At 46.1% G+C, this 22,812-nt stretch overlaps 1 protein-coding gene across 2 annotated transcripts in view; it reads right to left on the bottom strand.

Annotated features, from left to right (window-relative positions):
* Nucleotides 1-22,812, bottom strand: part of pbx4 (pre-B-cell leukemia transcription factor 4) — a 610,007-nt gene that overhangs the window by 20,525 nt on the left and 566,670 nt on the right. For both annotated transcript variants that reach the window (XM_060855285.1, XM_060855286.1), the window contains one exon: nucleotides 16,490-16,579. In XM_060855285.1, the coding sequence (XP_060711268.1) occupies nucleotides 16,533-16,579 (47 nt within the window). In that variant the 3' untranslated portion in view covers nucleotides 16,490-16,532. The remainder of the gene's footprint in view (nucleotides 1-16,489; nucleotides 16,580-22,812) is intronic.

Here is a 22,812-nt window from a genome sequence, read left to right as displayed (position 1 = left end):
CGAACAGTGACAACAGAGAAGGTTTGCACAGTGACAACAGACAAGGTGCAGACAGTGACAATGGACCAGATTCACACAGTGACAATGGACCAGATTTGCACAGTGACAATGGACCAGATTTGCACAGTGACAACGGCCAAGGCTTGCACAGTGACAATGGACAAGGTTCGCACAGTGACAGCGGACAAGACACGCACACTGAAAATGTAACATGTTTGCACAGTGACAATGGACAAGATTTGCACAGTGACAACAGTCAAGGCTCACACAGTGATAATGGGAAAGGTTCGCACAGTGACAGCGGACAATATTCACAAAGTGGCAATGGACAAGGTTCACACACGGACAATGAACAAGGTCCACACAGTGACAACGGACAGGTTCACGCAGTGACAATGGACAGGTTCACACAGTGACAAAGGACAAAGTTCGAATAGTGACAACAGAGAAGGCTTGCACAGTGACAACAGACAAGGTGTAGACAGTGACAATGGACCAGATTCGCACAGTGACAATGGACAAGGTTCGCACAGTGACAATGGACAAGGTTCGCGAAATGACAATGGACAAGATTTGCACAGTGACAGCGAACAACACACGCACATTGAAAATGTAACATGTTTGCACAGTGACAATGGACAAGGTTCAAACAATGAAAATGGGCAAGGTTTGCACAGCAACGAGGGACAAGATTCACACAGTGAAAATGGGCAAGGTTTGCACAGTGACAAAGGACAAGATTCAGACAGTGACTACGAACAAGGTTCACACAGTGAAAACAGACATGGTTTGCACAGTGATCATGGACCGGTTTGCACAGCGACAATGAACAAGGTTCACACAGTGAATATGGACAAGGTTCACAAAGTAACAATAGACAATGCTTCCACAGTGACAATGGACAGGGTTCGCACAGTGACAGTGGACATGGCACGTTCAGTGACAATGGACAAGGCACGTTCAGTGATAATGAACAAGTTTCAAACAGTGATAGTGGACAAGGCTCACACAGTCAAAATGGAAAACATTCGCACACTGACAAAGTTCAATGTTCATACTGAGACAATGGACAATGTTCGCACAGTGACAATGAAAAACTTTCGAACAGTGACAATGGACAAGGTTCGCGAACTGACAATGGACAAGATTTGCACAGTGACAGCGGACAACACACCCACACTGAAAATGTAAAATGTTTGCACAGAGACAATGGACAAGATTCGCACGATGACAACAGTCAAGGCTCACACAGTGATAATGGAAAAGGTTCGCACAGTGACAGCGGACAAGGTTCACACAGTGACAACGTAAAAAAGTTCACAAAGTGGCAAGGGACAAGGTTCACACACAGACAATGAACAAGGTCTGCACAGTGACAACGGACAGGTTCAGACAGTGACAATGGACCAGATTCGCACAGTCACAATGGACCAGATTCTCACAGTGACAACGACCAAAGATTGCACAGTGATAATGGGAAAGGTTCGCACAGTGACAGCGGACAAAGTTCACACAGTTACAACGGACAAGGTTCGCAATGTGGCAATGGACAAGGTTCGCACAGTGACAATGGACAAGGTTCGTGAACTGACAATGGACAAGATTTGCACAGTGACAACGGACAAGGCATGCACACTGAAAATGTAACATGTTTGCACACTGACAATGGACAAGATTTGCACAGTGACAACAGTCAAGGTTCGCACAGTGACAATGGACAAGGTTTGCACAGTGACAATGGACAAGGCTCGCACAGCAACAAAGGACAAGATTCACACAGTGCCAATGGGCAAGGTTTGCACAGTGACAAAGGACAAGATTCACATAGTGACTACGAACAAGATTCACACAGTGAATATGGACAAGGTTCGCAAAGTGACAATGGACAGGGTTCGCACAGAGACAATGGACAGGGCTTGCACAGTGACAATGGACAAGGCACATTCAGTGACAATGGACAAGGCACGTTCAGTGATAATGAACAAGTTTCAAACAGTGATAGTGGACAAGACTCACACAGTCAAAATGGAAAACATTCACACACTGACAGAGGACAAAGACAATGCACAATGTTCGCACAGTGACAATGAACAAGGTTCACAAAGTGAGAACAGACATGGTTTGCACAGTGACAACGGAGAAGGCTTCTACAGTGACAATAGACAAGGTTCAGACAGTGACAGTGGACCAGATTCACACAGTGATAATGGGAAAGGTTCGCACAGTGACAGCGGACAAAGTTCACACAGTTACAACGGACAAGGTTTGCAAAGTGGCAATGGACAAGGTTCGCATACGGACAATGGACAAGGTTCGTGAACTGACAATGGACAAGATTTGCACAGTGACAGTGGACAAGGCTCTCACACTGAAAACGTAACATGTTTGCAGTGACAGCAGTCAAGGGTCGCACAGTGATAATGGAAAAGGTTTGCACAGTGGCAATGGACAAGGTTCGCAAAGCGGCAATGGACAAGGTTCACACACGGACAATGAACAAGGTCCACACAGTGACAACGGACAGGTTCACGCAGTGACAACGGACTGGTACACATAGTGACAATGGACAAGGTTCACAAAGTGAGAACAGACAACAGAGAAGGCTTGCACAGTGACAACAGACAAGGTGCAGACAGTGTCAATGGACCAGATTCGCACAGTGACAATGGCCAAGGCTTGCACAGTGATAACGAATAAGGATCACATAGTGACTATGGACATCGTTTGCACAGTGACAATGGACATCGTTTGCACAGTGACAATGGACAAGGTTCACAAAGAAACAATGGACAACGTTCATACAGTGACAATGAACAAAGTTCACAAAGTGAGAACACACAAGGTTCGCACAGTGACAATGGACCAGATTTGCATAGTGACAACGGACAAGGTTCACAAAGTAACAATGGACAAGGTTCGCACAGTGACAACGGACAAGGCTCGCACATGGAAAATGGACCTCGTTCATACTGTGTGAATGAACAAGACTTGCACACTGACAATGTACAAAGTTCGCAAAGTGATAATGAACAAGGTTTGCACAGTGACAATGGACAAGATTCACACAGTGACAATGGGCTAGATTCGCACAGTGACAATGGAAACGGTTCGCACAGTGACAACGGACAAGGACACACAGGGGCAATGTGCAAGGTTCACATGATGATAATGGACAAGGTTCGAACAGTGAGAACGGACAAGGCTCGAACAGTGACAATGGACAAGGTTCACACAGTAACAATGGACAAGGCTTGCACAGTGACAATGGACAAGGCTTGCACAGTGACAATGGACAAGGCTTGCACAGTGACAATGGACAAGACTTGCACAGTGACAACGGACAAGGCTCACACACTGACAATGGACAAAGTTCACACATTGACAACGGACAAGGCTCGCACACACAATGGATAAGGTTCACACAGTGACAACGGACAAGATTCGCACAGTGACAACGGACAAGGCTCGCACAGTGATAATGAATAAGGATCGCAGAGTGACAATGGACAATGGACCAGAGTTGCACAGTGACATCGGACAAGGCTCGCACAGAGACAATAAACATGTTTCACACGGTAACAATGGACAAGGTTCGCACAGTGACAACGGAAATGGTTCACACAGTGACAATGAACAAAGTTCATATGGTGACAATAGACAAGGCTCACACAGTGATAATGAACAAGTTACTCACGGTGACAAATGACAAGGTTCATACAGTGCAACGCTTGCATGATGATAATGGATAAGGTTCGAACAGTGAGAACGAACAAGGCTCGCAGAGTGACAATGAACAATTTTTGTACGGTTAAAAAATGAGGTCTGCAGATGCTGGAGATCACAGTTGAAAATGTGTTGCTGGTTAAAGCACAGCAGGTCAGGCAGCATCCAAGGAATAGGAAATTCGACGTTTCGGGCATAAGCCCTTCATCAGGAATGAGGAGAGGGTGCCAGGCAGGCTAAGATAAAAGGTAGGGAGGAGGGACTTGGGGGAGGGGCGATGGAGATGTGATAGGTGGAAGGAGGTCAAGGTGAGGGTGATAGGCCGGAGTGGGGTGGGGGCGGAGAGGTTAGGAAGAAGATTGCAGGTTAGGAGGGCGGTGCTGAGTTGAGGGAACCGACTGAGACAAGGTGGGGGGAGGGGAAATGAGGAAACTGGAGAAATCTGAGTTCATCCCTTGTGGTTGGAGGGTTCCCAGGCGGAAGATGATTCCTCCAACCGTCGCGTTGTTATGTTTTGCCGGTGGAGGAGTCCAAGGACCTGCATGTCCTCGGTGGAGTGGGAGGGAGAGTTAAAGTGCTGAGCCACGGGGTGGTTGGGTTGGTTGGTCCGGGCATCCCTGAGGTGTTCTCTGAAGCGTTCCGCAAGTAAGCGGCCCTTCTCCCCAATGTAGAGGAGGCCACATCGGGTGCAGCGGATGCAATAGATGATGTGTGTGGAGGTACAGGTGAACTTGTGGTGGATATGGAAGGATCCCTTGGGGCCTTGGAGGGAAGTGAGGGAGGAGGTGTGGGCGCAAGTTTTACATTTCCTGCGGTTGCAGGGGAAGGTGCCGGGAGTGGAGGTTGGGTTGGTGGGGGGTGTGGACCTGACGAGGGAGTCACGAAGGGAGTGGTCTTTGCGGAACGCTGATAGGGGAGGGGAGGGAAATATATCCCTGGTGGTGGGGTCCGTTTGGAGGTGGCGGAAATGACGGCGGATGATACGTTTTTTACGGAGGTTGGTGGGGTGGTAGGTGAGAACCAGTGGGGTTCTGTCTTGGTGGCGGTTGGAGGAGCGGGGCTCAAGGGCAGAGGAGCGGGAAGTGGAGGAGATGCGGTGGAGGGCATCGTCGATCACGTTTGGGGGGAATCTGCGGTCCTCGAAGAAGGAGGCCATCTGGGCTGTGCGGTGTTGGAACTGGTCCTCCTGGGAGCAGATGCGGCGGAGACGAAGGAATTGGGAATATGGGATGGAGTTTTCACAGAGGGCAGGGTGGGAGGAGGTGTAGTCCAGATAGCTGTGGGAGTCAGTCGGTTTATAGTAGATGTCTGTGTTGAGTCGGTCGTCTGAGATAGAAATGGAAAGGTCTAGGAGGGGGAGGGAGGAGTCTGAGACAGTCCAGGTGAATTTGAGGTCGGGATGGAAGGTGTTAGTAAAGTTGATGAACTGTTCGACCTCCTCGTGGGAGCACGAGGCAGCGCCGATACAGTCATCGATGTAGCGGAGGAAAAGGTGGGGGGTGGTGCCGGTGTAGTTGCGGAAGATGGACTGTTCCACATATCCTACAAAGAGACAGGCATAGCTGGGGCCCATGCGGGTGCCCATGGCAACTCCTTTAGTTTGGAGGAAGTGGGAGGATTGAAAAGAGAAGTTATTCAGGGTGAGGACCAGTTCAGTCAGTCGAAGGAGGGTGTCAGTGGAAGGGTACTGGTTGGTGCGGCGGGAAAGGAAGAAGCGGAGGGCTTTGAGTCCTTCGTGATGGGGGATGGAAGTGTACAGGGACTGGATGTCCATCGTGAAAATAAGGCGTTGGGGACCGGGGAAGCGAAAATCCTGGAGGAGGTGGAGGGCGTGGGTGGTGTCCCGAACGTAGGTGGGGAGTTCTTGGACTAAAGGGGACAGAACCGTGTCAAGGTATGCGGAGATGAGTTCGGTGGGGCAGGAGCAGGCTGAGACAATGGGTCGGCCGGGGCAGTCAGGTTTGTGGATTTTGGGCAGGAGGTAGAAACGGGCGGTGCGGGGTTGTGGGACTATGAGGTTGGAGGTGGTGGATGGGAGATCCCCTGAGGTGATGAGGTTATGGATGGTCTGGGAGATGATGGTTTGGTGGTGGGAGGTGTGGTCGTGGTCGAGGGGGCGATAAGAGGTGTCCGCGAGTTGGCGTTTGGCCTCAGCGGTATAAAGGTCGGTGCGCCAAACTACTGTGACAATGGACAAGTCTTGCGCAGTGACAATGGGCAAGATTCACAGTGACAATGCACAAGGTTCACACAATGAAAACGGAGAAGGTTCACACAGTGACAATGGACAAAGCTCACACAATGACAACGGATAAGGTTCGCAGAGTGACAATGGACATGGCTCACACAGTGACGACGGACATTGCTCACACAGTGACAATGGAAAAGGTTCACAGTGACAACAGACAAGGCTCGCACAGTGACAATCGACAAGGTTCGCAAAGTGGCAATGAACAAGGTTCACACAGTGACAATGGACAAGGTTCACAAAGTGAGAACGAGCAAGGTTTGCACAGTGACAACAGACAAGATTCAGACAGTGACAATGGACCAGATACGCACAGTGACAACGGCCAAGGCTTGCAAAGTGGCAATGGATAAGGTTCGCACAGTGACAATGGACAAGGTTCGCACAATGCCTACGGACAAGATTCACACAGTGACAACGGAGAAGGCTCGCACAGTGACAATCGACAAGGTTCACAAAGTGGCAATGGACAAGGTTCGCACAGTGACAACGGACAAGGTCACACAGGGGCAATGGGCAAGGTTCGCATGATGATAATGGACAAGGTTCAAACAGTGAGAACGGACAAGGCTCACACAGTGACAATGGGCAAGGCTTGCACAGCGACAAAGGACAAGATTCACATAGTGACTACGAACAAGGTTCATACAATGAAAACAGACTAGGTTTGCACAGTGATCATGGACCGGTTTGCACAGTGACAATGGACACAGCTCCCACAGTGACAATGAACAAGCTTCACACAATGAATATGGACAAGGTTCGCAAAGTGACAACAGACTACGTTCGCACAGTGGCAATGGACAGGGCTTGCACAGTGACAATGGAGAAGACACGTTCAGTGACAATTGTCAAGGCACGTTCAGTGATAATGAACATGTTTCAAACAGTGATAATGGACATGGCTCACACAGTCAAAATTGAAAACATTCGCACACTGACAAAGGACAAGTTTCACACTTTGGCAATGGACAATGTTCGCACAGTAACAATGAACAAGGTTCGAACAGTGAATATGGACAAGGTTTGCAAAGTGACAATGGAACACGTTCACACAGTGACAATGGACAGGGCTTGCACAGAGACAATGGACAAGGCACGTTCAGTAACAATGGACACGGCACGTTCAGTGATAATGAACAAGTTTGAAACAGTGACAATGGACACGGCTCGCACAGTCAAAATGGAAAACACTCGCATACTGACAAAGGATAAGGTTCACACTTTGACAATGGACAATGTCCGCACAGTGACAATGAACAAGGTTCAAACAGTGACAATGGACAAGGTTCACAAAGTGAGAACGAGCAAGGTTTGCACAGTGACAACAGACAAGATTCAGACAGTGACAATGGACCAGATACGCACAGTGACAACGGCCAAGGCTTGCAAAGTGGCAATGGATAAGGTTCGCACCTTGACAATGGACAAGGTTCGCACAATGACAACGGACAAGATTTGCGCAGTGACAACGGAGAAGGCCTGCACAGTGACAACAGACAAGGTTCAGACAGTGACAATGGACCAGATTCGCACAGTGACAACAGACAAGGTTTGCACAGTGGCAATGGACAAGGTTCGCACAGTGACAATGAACAAGTTTTGCATGGTGACAATGGACATGGCTCACACAGTAACAATGGACCAGATTCACCCAGGTTCATACAGTGGCAATGGAGAAGGTTCGCACACGGACAATGAACAAGGTTCACACAGTGACAACAGACAGGTTCACGCCGTGACAATGGACAAGGTTCGAACAGTGGCAATGGACAAGGTTCACAAAGTGAGAACTGACATGGTTGCACAGTGACAACAGACAAGGTTCAGACAGTGACAATGGACCAGATTCGCACAGTGACAACGGACAAGGTTTGCACAGTGACAATGGACAAGGTTCGCACAGTGACAATGAACAAGTTTTGCATGGTGACAATGGACATGGCTCACACATAACAATGGACCAGATTCACCCAGTGACAGTGGACAAAGCTCACACAATGACACCGGACAAGGTTCACAGAGTGACAATGGACATGGCTCACACAGTGACAATGGACAAGATTCACACAGTGTCTACGGACAAAGTTCACACAGTGAAAACAGACAAAATTTGCTCAGTGATCGTGGACCAGTTTGAACAGTGTCAATGGACACAGCTCACACAGTGACAATGAACAAGGTTCAAAGAGTGAAGATGGGCAAGGTTACAAAGTGACAATGGACAAGGTTCACACAGAGACAATGGACAAGGCACGTTCAGTGGCAATGGACAAGGCACGTTAGTGATAATGAACAAGTTTCACACAATGATAATGGACAAGGCTCACACAGTCAAAATGGAATGCATTTGCACAATGACAATGAACAAGGTTCGAAGAGTGACAATGGACAACGTTCACAAAGTGAGAACAGACAAGGTTTGCACAATGATAACGGAGGAGGCTTGCACAGTGACAACAGACAAGGTTCAGACAGTGACAATGGACCAGATTCGCACAGTGACAATGGCCAAGGCTTACACTGTGGCAATGGACAGTTTTCGCAGTGACACTGGACAAGGTTCACACAGTGACAATGGATAAGATTTGCACAGTGACAATGGCCAAGGTTTGCACAGTGGCAATGGACAAGGTTTGCACAGTGGCAATGGACAAGGTTCGCACAGTGACAGCGGACAAAACACGCACACTGAAAATGGAAAATGTTCGCACAGTGACAATGGACAAGATTCGCACAGTGACAACGGACATGGTTCGCACAATGACAATGAACAAGTTTTGCTCGGTGACAGCAGACAAGGTTCACGCAGTGACAACAGACAGGTTCACATAGTGACAATGGACAAGGTTCGAACAGTGACAATGAACAAGGTTCACAAAGTGAGAACAGACAAGGTTTGCACAGTGACAACGGAGAAGGCTTGCACAGTGACAAAAGACAAGGTTCAGACAGTGGCAATGGACCAGATTCGCACAGTGACAACGGACATGGTTCGCACAATGACAATGAACAAGTTTTGCACGGTGACAACAGACAAGGTTCACACAGTGACAATGCACAAGGCTTCCACAGTGACAATGGACAAGATTCACTCAATGACAATGGACAAAGTTCACTCAATAACAACGGACAAGGTTCGCAGAGTGACAATGGACATCACTCACACAGTGACAAAGGACAAGATTCACACAGTAACTACGGACAAGGTTCACACAGCGAAAACAGACAAGGTTTGCACAGTGATCATGGACCGGTTTACACAGTGACAATAAACAAAGTTCACATAGTGAAGAGGGACAAGGTTCACAGTGAAAATGGACCACGTTCGCACAGAGACATTTGCAGGATTCGCACAGAAACAATGAACAGGGCACGTTCAGTGACAATGGATAAGGCACGTTCAGTGACAATGACCAAGTTTCACACAGTGATAATGGACAAGGCTCGCACAGTCACAATGGAAAACATTCACAAACTGAAAAAGGGCAGGTTTCGCACTTTGACAGTGGACAATGTTCGCAAAGTGACAATGAACAAGGTTCGCACAGTGACAATGGATAAGGTTCACACAGAAACAATTGACAAGGTATATACAGTGACAATGAACAAGGTTCACAAAGTAAGAACACACAAGGTTCGCACAGTGGCAATGGATAAGTTTGCACAGTGGCAATGGACAATATTTGCACAGTGACAATGGACAAGGTTCATAAACTGACAAGGGATAAGATTCGCACAGTGACAATGGACAAGATTCGCACAGTGACAACAGACAAGGCTCGCACACTGAGAATGGAAAAGGTTCGCACAGTGACAACGGCCAAGGTTCACATAGTGACAATGGACAAGGTTCACAAAGTGAGAACAAAGTTCAGACAGTGACAATAGACCAGATTCGCACAGTGACAACGGACAAGGTTCAGCCAGTGACAATGAAAAGGTTTTCCACGGTGACAACAGACAATTTAGGGCGGCACGGTGGCACAGTGGTTAGCACTGCTGCCTCACAGCGCCAGAGACCTGGGTTCAATTCCCGACTCAGGGGACTGACTGTGTGGAGTTTGCACGTTCTCCCCGTGTCTGCGTGGGTTTCCTCCGGGTGCTCCGGTTTCCTCCCACAGTCCAAAGATGTGCGGGTCAGGTGAATTGGCCATGCCAAATTGCCCGTAGTGTTAGGCAGGGGTAAATGTATGGGTGGGTTGCGCTTCGGCGGGTCGGTGTGGACTTGTTGGGCCGAAGGGCCTGTTTCCACACTGTAAGTAACCTAAACAATGTTCGCACAGTGACAATGAACAAGTTTTGCATGGTGACACCAGACAAGGTTCTCAGAGTGACAATGGACATGGCTCACACAGTGACAATGGACAAGATTCACACAGTGACTACGGACAAGGTTCATACAGTGAAAACAGACAAGGTTTGCACAGTGATCATGGACCGGTTTGCAGTGTCAATAGACACAGCTCACACAGTGACAATGAGCAAGGTTCAAAGAGTGAAGATGGGCAAAGTTACAAAGTGACAATGGACAATGTTCACAGTGACAATGGACCACATTTGCACAGTGATAATTGACAGGGTTCACACAGAGACAATGGACAAGGCACGTTCAGTGACAATGGACAAGGCATGTTAGTGATAATGAACAAGTTTCACACAATGATAATGGACAAGGCTCACACAGTCAAAATGAAAAACATTCGCACAGTGACAATGAACAAGGTTCGAACAGTGATAATGGACAAGGTTCACAAAGTGAGAACAGACAAGGTTTGCACAGTGACAACAGAGAAGGATTGCACAGCGACAACAGACAAGGTTCAGACAGTGGCAATGGACCAGAATCACACAGTGTCAACGGCCAAGGTTCACACAGTGACAATGGACAAGATTTGCACAGTGACAACAGACAAGGCTCGCACACTGACAATGGACAAGGTTCGCATAGTGAGAATGAACAAGATTTGCACATGGCAATGGAAAAGGTTTGCACAGCATCAATGGACAAGATTCGCACAGTGACAACAGATCTGGCTCGCAGTGACTACGGACCAGGCTCGCATGGTGACAATGGACAAGGTTCACACTTTGACAATGGACAATGTTCGCACAATGACAATAAACAATGTTAAAACAGTGACAATGGACAAGTTTCACAAAGTGAGAACAGACAAAGTTTGCTCAGTGACAACGGAGAAGGCTTACACAGTGATAATAGACAAGGTTCAGACAGTAACAATGGATCAGATTCGCACAGTGATAATGACCAAGGCTCGCACAGTGATAACAAATAAGGATCGCATAGTGACTATGGAACAGATTCGCACAGTGACAATGGACATCGTTTCCACAGTGACAATGGACAAGGTTCACAAAGAAACAATGGACAATATTCATACAGTGACAATGAACAAGGTTCACAAAGTGAGAACAGACAAGGTTCGCACAGTGACAACGGAGAAGGTTCAGGCAGTGACAATGGACCTGATCTGCACAGTGACAACGGACAAGGTTCACAAAGTGACAATGGACAAGGTTCGCACAGTGACAACGGACAAGGCTTGCACATGGAAAATGGACCTCATTCGCACAGTGTGAATGAACAAGGCTTGCATACCGACAATGGACAAAGTTCGCACAGTGAGAACGAACAAGGTTTGCACAGCAACAATGGACAAGTTCCACACAGTGACAATGTACAAGATTCACACAGTGACAACAGACAAGGTTCACACACTGACAATGGACAAGGTTCACACAGTGACAATGGACAAAGTTCGCACAGTGACGACGGACATGGCTCGCACAGTGACAATGGAAAAGGTTCGCAAAGTGGCAACGGACAAGGTTCGCACAGTGACAATGGTCAAGATTCACACAGTGACAATGGACAAGATTCGCACAGTGACAACGGACAAGGCTCGCACACTGACAATGGACAAGGTTCGCACAATGAGAATGAACAAGATTTGTACATGACAATGGAAAAGGTTTGCATAGTATCAATGGACAAGATTCGCACAGTGACATTGGAGCTGACTCGGATAGTGACAACGGATCAGGCTCGCACAGTGACAATGGACAAGGTGTGCACAATGACAATGGACAAGCTTCGCACAATGACAATGTACACAGCTCGCAAAGTGACAACGGACAAGGTTCACAGTGACAATGGACCACGTTCGCACAGTGACAATGGACAGGGCTTGCACAGTGACAATGAACAGGGTTCGCACAGTGACAATGGACAAGACACATTCAGTGACAGTGGACAAGGCACATTTAGTGATAATGGACAATATTCACACAGTCAAAATGGAAAACATTCGCACACTGACAAAGGACAAGGTTCACACTTTGACAATGGACAATGTACGCACAATGACAATGAACAAGGTTTGAACAGTGACAATGACCACGGCTCACACAGTGATAACAAATAAGGATCGCATAGTGACTATGGACCAGATTCACACAGTGACAATGGACAAGGTTCACAAAGAAACAATGGACAACATTCATACAGTGACAATGAACAAGGTTCACCAAGGGAGAACACACAAGGCTCGCACAGTGACAACGGAGAAGGTTCAGACAGTGACAATGGACCAGATTTGCACAGTGACAACGGACAAGGTTCACAAAGTGACAAAAGATAAGGTTCGCACAGTGACAACGGACAAGACTCGCACACGGAAATTGACCTCATTCGCACAGTGTGAATGACCAAGGTTTGCACACTGACAATGGACAAAGTTCGCACAGTGAGAACGAACAAGGTTTGCACAGCAACAATTGACAACGTTCACACAGTGACAATGTACAAGATTCGCACAGTGACATTGGACAAGGTTCACACAGTGACAATGGATAAGGTTTGCACAGTGACGATGGACATGGCTCGCACGGTGACAATGGAAAAGGTTCATACAGTGACAACAGACAAGGCTCGCACAGTGACAATGGGAAAGGCTCGCACAGTGACAATGGGAAAGGTTCGCACAGTGACAATGGACAAGATTCGCACAATGACAACGGACAAGGTTCGCAAAGTGGCAATGGACAATGTTCGCATAGTGACAATGGACAAGGTCACACAGGTGCAATGGGCAAGGTTCGCATGATGATAACGGACAAGGTTCGAACAGTGACAACGGACAAGGCCCGCACAGTGACAATGGACAAGGTTCACACAGGAACAAAGGCAAGGCTTGCACAGCGACAAAGGACAAGATTCACACAGTGACTACGAACAAGGTTCACACAGTGAGAACAGACTAGGTTTGCATAGTGATCATGGACCAGTTCGAACAGTGACAATGGACACAGCTCCCACCGTGACAATGAACAAGCTTCACACAAGGTTCGCAAAGTGACAACAGACAAGGTTCACAGTGACAATGGACCACGTTCGCACAGTGACAATGGACAAGGCACACTCAGTGACAATGGACAAGGCACGTTTAGTGATAATGAACAAGTTTCAAACAGTGATAATGGACAAGGCTCGCACAGTCAAAATGGAAAACATTCACACACTGTCAAAGGACAAGGTTCATACTTTGACAATGGACAATGTTCGCACAGTGACAATGAACAAGGTTCGCACAGTGACAATGGACAAGGTTCAGAAAGTGAGAATGAACAAGGTTTGCACAGTGACAACAGATAAGGTTTGCACAGTGACAATGGAAACGGTTCACACAGTGAGGATGGACATGGTTCGCAAAGTGACAATGAACAATGTCTGCAAAATGACGACGGGCAAGGTTCACAGTGACAATGGACCACATTCGCACAGAGACAATGGACAGTGGTTGCACTGTGACAATGGACAAGGCACATTCAGTGATAATGAACAAGTTTCACACAGTGATAATGGACACGGCTCGCACAGTCACAACGGAAAACATTCACACACTGTCAAAGGACAAGGTTCACACTTTGACAATGGACGTGGCTCGCACAGTGACAACGGACAAGGTTCACACAGTGACAATGACCAAGGTTCGCACAGTGATAATGAATAAGGATCACACAGTGACAATGGACCAGATTCGCACAGTGACATCGGACAAGGTTTGCACAGTGACATTGGACGAAGTTCATACAATGACAATATGCAAGGCTCGCACTGTGACAATGAACAAGTTACTGAAGGTGACAATGGACAAGGTTCACACAGTAATAATGGACAAGATTTGCACAGTGACAATGGACAACGTTCGCACAGTGACAAAGGATAAGGCTTGCACAGTGAACTGGGCAAGGATCGCACAGTGACAATGAACAAGGTTTGAATAATGACAATGGACAAGGTTCACAAAATGAGAATACGCAGGTTTTACACGGTGACAACGGAGAAGGCTTGCACAGTGACAACAGACAAGGTTCAGACAGTGACAATGGACCAGATTCGCACAGTGACAACGGACAAGGTTTGCACAATGACAATGGACAAGAAATCGCACAGTGACAATGGGCAAGCCTCGCACAGTGAGAACGAACAAGGTTTGCACAGTGACAATGGACAAGGTTAGCACAGTGACAATGGACAAAATTCACACAGTGACAATGGAAAAGGTTTACACAGAGACAACGGACAAGGCTCACACTGTGACAATGGACAAGGTTCGCATAGTGACAATGGACAAGGCACACTCTGTGACAATGGGCAATGTATGTTCTGTGACAATGGGCAAGGCATGTTCTGTGACAATGGGCAAGGCTCGCACAGTGATAATGGACAAGGCATGTTCTGTGATAATGGGCAATGCATGTTCTGTGACAATGGACAAAGCACGCTCTGTGACAATGGACAAAGCACGCTCTGTGACAATGGACAAGGCACACGTCGTAACAATGGACAAGGCACGCTCTGTAACAATGGACAAGGCACGCTTTGTGATTATGGACAAGGCACGCTTTGTGACAATGGACAAGGCACGCTCTGTGACAATGGATAAGGCACATTCTGTCATAATGGACAAGGCACGTTCTGTGATAATGGATATGGCACGCTCTGTGACAATGGACAAGGCACGTTCTGTGACAATGGACAAGGCACGCTCTATGATAATGGACAAGACATGTTCTGTGATATTGGACAAGGCATGCCCTGTGACAATGGAAAAGGCGCGCTTTGTGACAATGGACAAGGCATGTTCTGTGACAATGGACAAGGCACGCTCTGTGATAATGGACAAGGTATGCTCTGTGACAATGGACAAGGTACGCTCTATGATAATTGACAAGGCATGTTCTGTGATAATGGACAAGGCACGCTTTGTGACAATGGACAAGGCACGCTCTGTGACAACGGACAAGGCACGTTCTTTGATAATGGACAAGGCACATTCTGTAACAATGGATAAGGCACGCTCTGAGACAATGGACAAGGCACGCTCTTTGACAATGGACAAGGCACGCTTTGTGACAATGGACAAGGCACGTTCTGTGATAATGGAAAAGGCATGCTCTGTGACAATGGACAAGGCATGCTTTGTGACAATAGACAAGGCACACTCTGTGATAATGGACAAGGCACGCTCTGTGACAATGGACAAAGCACGCTCTGTGACAATGGACAAGGCACGCTTTGTGACAATGGACAAGGCACACTCTGTAATAATGGACAAGGCACATTCTGTGACAATGGACAAGGCACGCCCTGTGATAATGGACAAAGCACGCTCTGTGACAATGGACAAGGCACGCTTTGTGACAATGGACAAGGCACGCTCTGTGACAATGGACAAGGCATGCTCTGTGATAATGGACAAGGCACGTTCTGTGATAATGGACAAGGCTCACACAGTGACAATGGACAAGGTACACTCTGATAATGGATAAGGCACGCTCTGTGACAATGGACAAGGAATGCTCTATGATAATGGACAGGGCATGTTCTGTGATAATGGACAAAGCATGCTCTGTGACAATGGACAAGGGATGTTGTGTGACAAACGGCCAAGTCACGTTCTCTGACAATGGACAAGGCACATTCTGTGACAACGGAAAAGGCATGTACTGCTACAATGGACAAGACCTGTCCTGTGACAATGGACGAGGCATGCTCTGTGATAATGGACCAGCCCTGATGAAGGGCCTTTGCCCAAAACGTTGATTCTCCTGCTCCTCGGATGCTGCCTGACTGCTGTGCTTTTCCACCACCACACTCTCGACTCTGATCTCCTGCTTCTGCAGTCCTCACTTCCTCCTCAGTGCAGGTTCAATGCCAATAAACAAGGCATGCTCAGTAACAATACATGAGGCACTCTCAGTGTCAATGGACAAAGCATGCTCAGTGTCAATGGACAAGGTATGGTCAATGACAAATGGACAAGGGTAGTTGAGAGTCAATGGACAAGACAGGTTCAGTGAGAATGGACAAGGCACACTCAGAAAACAAATGGACAAGGCACATCTAGTGTCCATGGGTGAGCCAACCTTAACCAGAAATGACATCATAAATGCCAAATGACAGATATAAAAGGTTAACTAACTGGGTCTTACATCTATACGCCTTGGGGTGTAAATCTGGCTTGCTGCCATCTCATCATTGTATCCGCCTGTCTGGTGTATAACATGACGCAGGGAATCCACCTATAGAACAAAACAGATCAATTTAAAAGTTTCTCTACTGAATACAGAGTTATTGGGCTCAATCTTCATCTTCTAGCCCCAATTTTCATAATTAATGATGATGAAATTAGAATGTTTAGATCATACCTGTTAGTGAAGGCTCATACACAGGTTAGCATTGTACGTATCTCATACCGTAGTAATAATCGTAACCTCAATGTAAAATTCAATCTTAGTTTCAACTTCCACTCCCACAATTCCTTTAAAATCTCTTCCATTAAGTTAAAATGAATCGAAAAGTAATGAATTCGGCAGCAGATTTCATTTAACTGAAAATGTACATTTTATTTTGCTACTTTGCAGGGAGACCAAGGATTCCCCACCACCGTGGCTGACAGGTCCCTCAGCCGTATCTCACCCATTTCCCCTACCTCAGCCCTCATCGCCTCTCTTCCCTCCCACACAACGATAGACTCCCCCTAATCCTTACCTCCATCCCATCATCATCCAAAAGATTATTATGGGGCATTTCTGCCACCTTCAGCAGGAGTTATATTATGTTTGTAATCAATAGAATTTTACAGTGCTACAGACAGGCCACTAATATTCACTGCAAACCCACAGACTTCCACAGTTACCTTGACGATACATCCTCGCATTCTGCTTTCTATTTCATTGTTCCAACCCTCATCTGTTCCAATGATGCCAACTTCTAAAAGGGAGCCTCCAAAATGTCCACCTTTTTCCTCAGTCAAGGAATCCCCACCACTGTGGTTAACAGGTTATCTGACCCATTTCCCATATTTCCGCCCTTATCCCTCTCTTCTCTCCCATACAATAACAGGCTCCCCCTAATCCTTACCCATCTCCCATCAGCATTGATAAGATTATTAGGGGCCATTTCTGCCATCTCCAGAAGGATGTCACCACCAGATACATATTTCCCTCCATTGTTAGCTTTCTGCACGGACCATTTCCTCTGGGTCACCTTGGTCTACACCTCCATTGGAGATAGCGAGAACTGAAGATTCTGGAAAGTCAGAGTGGATAAAGTGTAGAGCTGGAAAAAGCACCGCAGGTCAAGCAGCATCAGAGAAGCTGGGGAGTCACCGTTACAGGTCGGGACCCTATTGAAAGGTCAAGACCTGAAACGTTGACTTCCCTGCTTCTGTGACACAGATTGACCTACTCCTCCACTCCCAATATTTCTCCACATTCCCAAGTCACTTTCCCATGCAGTCGCAGAATGTGTAACACTTGCCCCTTCCTCTCTCCTCACATCCAAGGCCCCAGACACACCTTCCAGTTGAAACAGTGGTTTATCTGCACTTCACCCAAATTAGTTTACTGTAATCGCTGCTTACAATGTAGCCTGCTCTACACAGGGGAGGTGAAGTGTAGACTGGGCGACTGTTTTGCAAAATACCAAATTTCTGTCTGCAAAAATGACCCTGAGCATTCAGTTGCCTACCATTTCAACACACCGCCACGTTCCCTGGCCAACATCTCTGTCTCAGGCTTTGTGCATTACTCCAGTGAAGCTCAGTGCAAGCTGGAAAAACAAGACCTTATTTTCCACTTGGGAAGCCTGCAGCCAGTTGAACTCAATATTACATTCGATGGACAAAACATGCTCAGTGACAAGTGAACAAATTAGATTTTAGGGCTTCAGTACCTTCTCTCATGCTCTTACTCCAATCCTCACACACCAGGTCACATCATCATATGGACTGTGACCTCCAACAGCCCATTGTCAGCCACAAGTGGACCCCATTAACAGTTATTTATTCTCCGAGGCTGACCTTTACCTGTTCCTTTGTCTGTTAACTGTTTTTCTCTCTCTTGGGCCCCATTTTCACCTATCATATACTGTTTACCTCCCCCACCTCTTCTTTAGCATATATACCAAACTTTTCCAGCTATAATCAGTTCTGAATAAGGGTCACTGGACCCGAAATGTTAACTCTGCTTTCTCTCCACAGATGCTGCCAGACCTGCTGAATTTTCCTGACGATTTCTGTTTTGTTTACCACACTCAATTGGCTGGATAGCTGGTTTGCAGTGCAGAGTGATACCACCAGTGCAGGTTCCATTCCCGTAACAAGAAATGTGATGATTGGTTAGCATGAAGGATGAGGTGTGATAATCCTCAGGTGAAACCACCACTGTAGTCTCTCTCTAGTGGAGAGCAGCCCTATGGCCTGGCAAGACTTTAACTTTTACAATGTAAATAGGGAAAAATTGTGTTGCAAATATACAGTCTGTTTGAATCTATGAATTTGAACACTAAGGTCTATCTGAATACAAACGTAGAGTATAACTTCAGATTTAGTCTCATTATCTGTTACATTCTTATTGACTTAATTAGTCCGACCATATTCCTCTGCATCCTCTTCAAATTCTTATATTCAGATCAAACTTTGGACTGTTAGAAATCTTTGATGTGTAACACCCTGTCTCCTCATCTAACTCATTGGTACAGATTGTAAGTAGCTAAGGACCATTAGTTACATCATGTCAATATGAAAATTATCGGTTTATTCCTACTCTCTTCTTTTCTATCTGTTAACCAATTCTGTATCTAGCCATGTGTTAATCTCAATCCTATTATTTCTAATTGAGGCAATTAAACAAATACTTTTGAAGATTTAAACAGACTGTATCTACTTATCTAGCCCAGTAACTACAATGTCAAACAAATTCTAACAGCCTGGTCAATACAATTTATAAAGTAATGCCTCATCTTTTTATAATTTTCCATTACCATACCGTCAATAATAGATTCAGATGTTTTCCCTATCATTAGCTGGCCTATAGTTCAGAGGAAGGATCACAAGATCTGAAATGTTAACTGATTTCTCTTCACAGATGCTGCCAGACTTGCAGAGCTTTCCCAGCACTTTCTGTTTTTGTTTCTGGCCTACAGTTGCCTGTTTTCTCTTAACCTCTTCTTTTGAATAGTGTGTTAACACGAGGGACCTTCTAATCCATAGAGACTATTGTGGAATTTGGGGAACGGTGGAATATCACAATTAGTACACCCACCATCACTGCTGTCACATCTTTTAGGAACCAAGTTCATCTCACCCAGTCATCTTGTGATTACTTTTCTCAGAATAGGCCAACGCCAAATGTGCAGTTATAGATTTCAAATTATTCCACATGTTTATTATCTGAAGGGATACAAAAATCAAACCAAGGTGCAGAAGAAAGCTGATTTCGGATAAACAGTAACTTATAAAGTAGTTAGCCTTGCATCAAATTAATAGAAGCTATAATTAAGGTTAGAGTGACTGAACATCATTTTTTTTCTTTATTCATTCACAAGATGAGGACGTCACTGACGAGATAGTATTTATTGCCCATCTTTAATTGCCCAGAGGACAGTTCAGAGGGAAGCACATTGCTGAGGGTCTAGAGTCACATGTAGACCAAACCAGGTAAGGATGGCATTTTCCTTTCCTAAAGGACATTAGTGAACCAGATGGGTTTTTCCAAAAATCAAAAATGGATTCATGGTCATTATTAGATGCTTAGTTCCAGCTATTCATTGATTTCAAATTCCACGATCTGCCATGTTGGGATTCAAACCCAGATCCTGGGACATTACCTGGGTCTCTGGATTGACAGTCCAGTGATAATACCATGAGGCCATCACTTCCCCCAGAAAATTCAGCAGATTAGAGAAAACCAGCTTGGATTTATCAAGGTTAAGTCATGCCTCTTGGACCTGATTTATGATTTTTGGAAAGTTAAGTAGACTCATGGATTTTTAATAAAGAAGGGAGTGATAGCTCATTAGGGGCAGGGGACCAACTAGCCACGAAACGACACGACCAGCTATCCCTAGTAGCCATACACTCAGACGACAAACAACATGAATTCGATTGGGACAACACCACTATTATAGGGCAGGCCAAACAGAGAACAGCCAGGGAATTCCAAGAGGCATGGCACTCATCCACAAATTCCATCAACAGACACATCGACCTAGACCCTATATACCGGCCACTGCAGTGGACAGCAACTGACAACCGGAAGCGGCAGATTCAAACCACTATAAATGCTGGAGGAATCAGCAGAGAAGCGCTTCACAGGAGGCTCCCAAGCACTGAGGATGTCACCTAGAAAGGGGAAGAAACGTTTGCAACAAAAACTCCCAGCTCGGCGTACAGAACTACAATAACCCTATTAGTTTGTCTAATACTATTTCTTCAGTGATGAAGAAATTCTTCCCCCTTTTTTTTACTATTAACGGGAGCTTTGAAATATATTCCATTATAACAACTGACGCAAAATTTCTGTTTAACTCCTCTGCCACTTTCAGATCAGCCATGATCTTGTTGAATAGTAGGGCAGCCTCAAGGGGCCTGCTGCTCCTACTTTGTATGTTTCTGTATTCATATGCAAGTGGGCAGGGGAATGTCTATTCATATATGGACTTCAAGATTAAGTCCTTCAGCGCAGACTATGAGCTAAAGTTGAAGCTTATGGATTTTTGTTAACCAAGGATAGTAAATGACCTGGGCAAAGGTGGGTATAAGGAGTTAGGTCACAAATCATTTGAGTTTTCATTGAATGGGGAAACAGGTTTCAGGGGCTTAATGACCATCTTCAGCATGTTCCTTATATAATTTATATATTTGTGGAAATCATACTTTTAGCTGAAGAAACAAATGACACTTATTGCGTAACTGTTTAAACTTTTACTGGTTTGACTTTAATTCAGTGAAATCAGTACTGGAATAATAGCTTCAACCCTGCTGTGCACTTGCCTCTGCCTATCACTGTAACCTTCTTCATCCCAAGAACTCTGCAAGATCAAGATATACTCTTAAAATTCCAAACTCTTGTGCACTCCCAATTGCCATCACTCCACTGGTGGCTAAGCTCTGGAATTCCTTAATCTCTGCTTTCTTCTCCTTCTTCCGGATGCTCCTTAAAAGATACAACTTTGATGATGCCCTGATTCCACATGCAGCTTGGTGATAATTTTGAAAATAACATTCCAGAGAAGCTTTCTGCTATATTTTACCGTTTTAAAAGATGTTATATAAATGTAAATTGTAGTCATTATCCTTGTGCTTTTTAAATTCATTCACAGTGTGGGTATTTGTTGCTGGGCCAGCATTTATTGCCCCTCCCCAAATGCTCTTGAGAAGGTGGTGCTGAGCTGCATGTATAAGGGACAAAACTTTTGTGGTGTTTTTAAAGTAATACTTAAGTAATATTTGCTGATTCCGATGATGGATTTATACTGGATACTTTAACAGTCTGCCCTCTTCACAGGACTAGAGATCGAAAAACTGCAGATGCTGGAATCCAAAGTAGATAGACAGAAGCTTGTCTCGCTAGCATCCCAGATGTCCACCTATCTTGAACAATGTGTTTTTCCTCCCCCGGTCATCCAGACCACCTCCATTCCCTGTTCCACCGCTCTAAACCATCCCCAAAGCAATAAAGACAGAGTCCCCCTTGTCCTCATCTACCACCCCACCAGTCTCCACATTTAACGCATCATCCTCAAACACTTCCGCCAACTTCAAATAGACCCCACCCCCTGCCTTCTGCAAGGACTGTTTACTCCAACAGTCCTTGGATCACGCAACTCTGCCACCGAACTGCCAGGTATCTTCCCCTGCAATCAGAAATGATGCAAAACCTCCCGGTAGACCAGCCACCTCACCTCCATCCAGGGCCCCAAAACATCCTTCCAGGTGAGACAGAGGTTCACCTGCCTCTCTTCCAACTTAGTTTACTGTATCAGGTGCTTCCAATGTGGTCTTCTCTACATCGGGGAGACCAAACATAAACTTAGAGAATGGTTCACCGAGCATCACGGTTGGGCCTGCAGGGGCCCACCGGACCTCCCAGTCACCACCCATTTTAATTCCCCCAACCACTCCATTTCCAACATGACCATCCTTGGCCTTTTCCATTGCCAAAACAAACCACGGATCCTATTGGAGAAACAACACCTTATCTTCTGCCTGGGCACCCTACAGCCTGGAGGACTTAACATTGAGTTCTCCAATTTCAAATAAACTCCTTTCTCATCCTCAGACTCCCTTCCCAGACCCTCCCCCCTCTCTTCCACTGCTCCCTGTCTTCATCTATCCCCACTTCACCACCCTGCCCCCATCTCCCCCTTTATAAGGGTTACACCCGAAACATCGACTCCCTCACCTCCTGATGCTGCCTGGCTTACTGTGTTCTTCCAGCCTCCTGCCTGTCTACTCTTTACAGAATTGACA

Source organism: Hemiscyllium ocellatum, chromosome 45 (genome assembly GCF_020745735.1).
Source record: "Hemiscyllium ocellatum isolate sHemOce1 chromosome 45, sHemOce1.pat.X.cur, whole genome shotgun sequence".
NCBI lineage: Eukaryota > Metazoa > Chordata > Chondrichthyes > Orectolobiformes > Hemiscylliidae > Hemiscyllium > Hemiscyllium ocellatum.
Note: the sequence above shows the minus strand (reverse complement) of the source record. Positions and strands in the feature narration are given on the sequence as shown.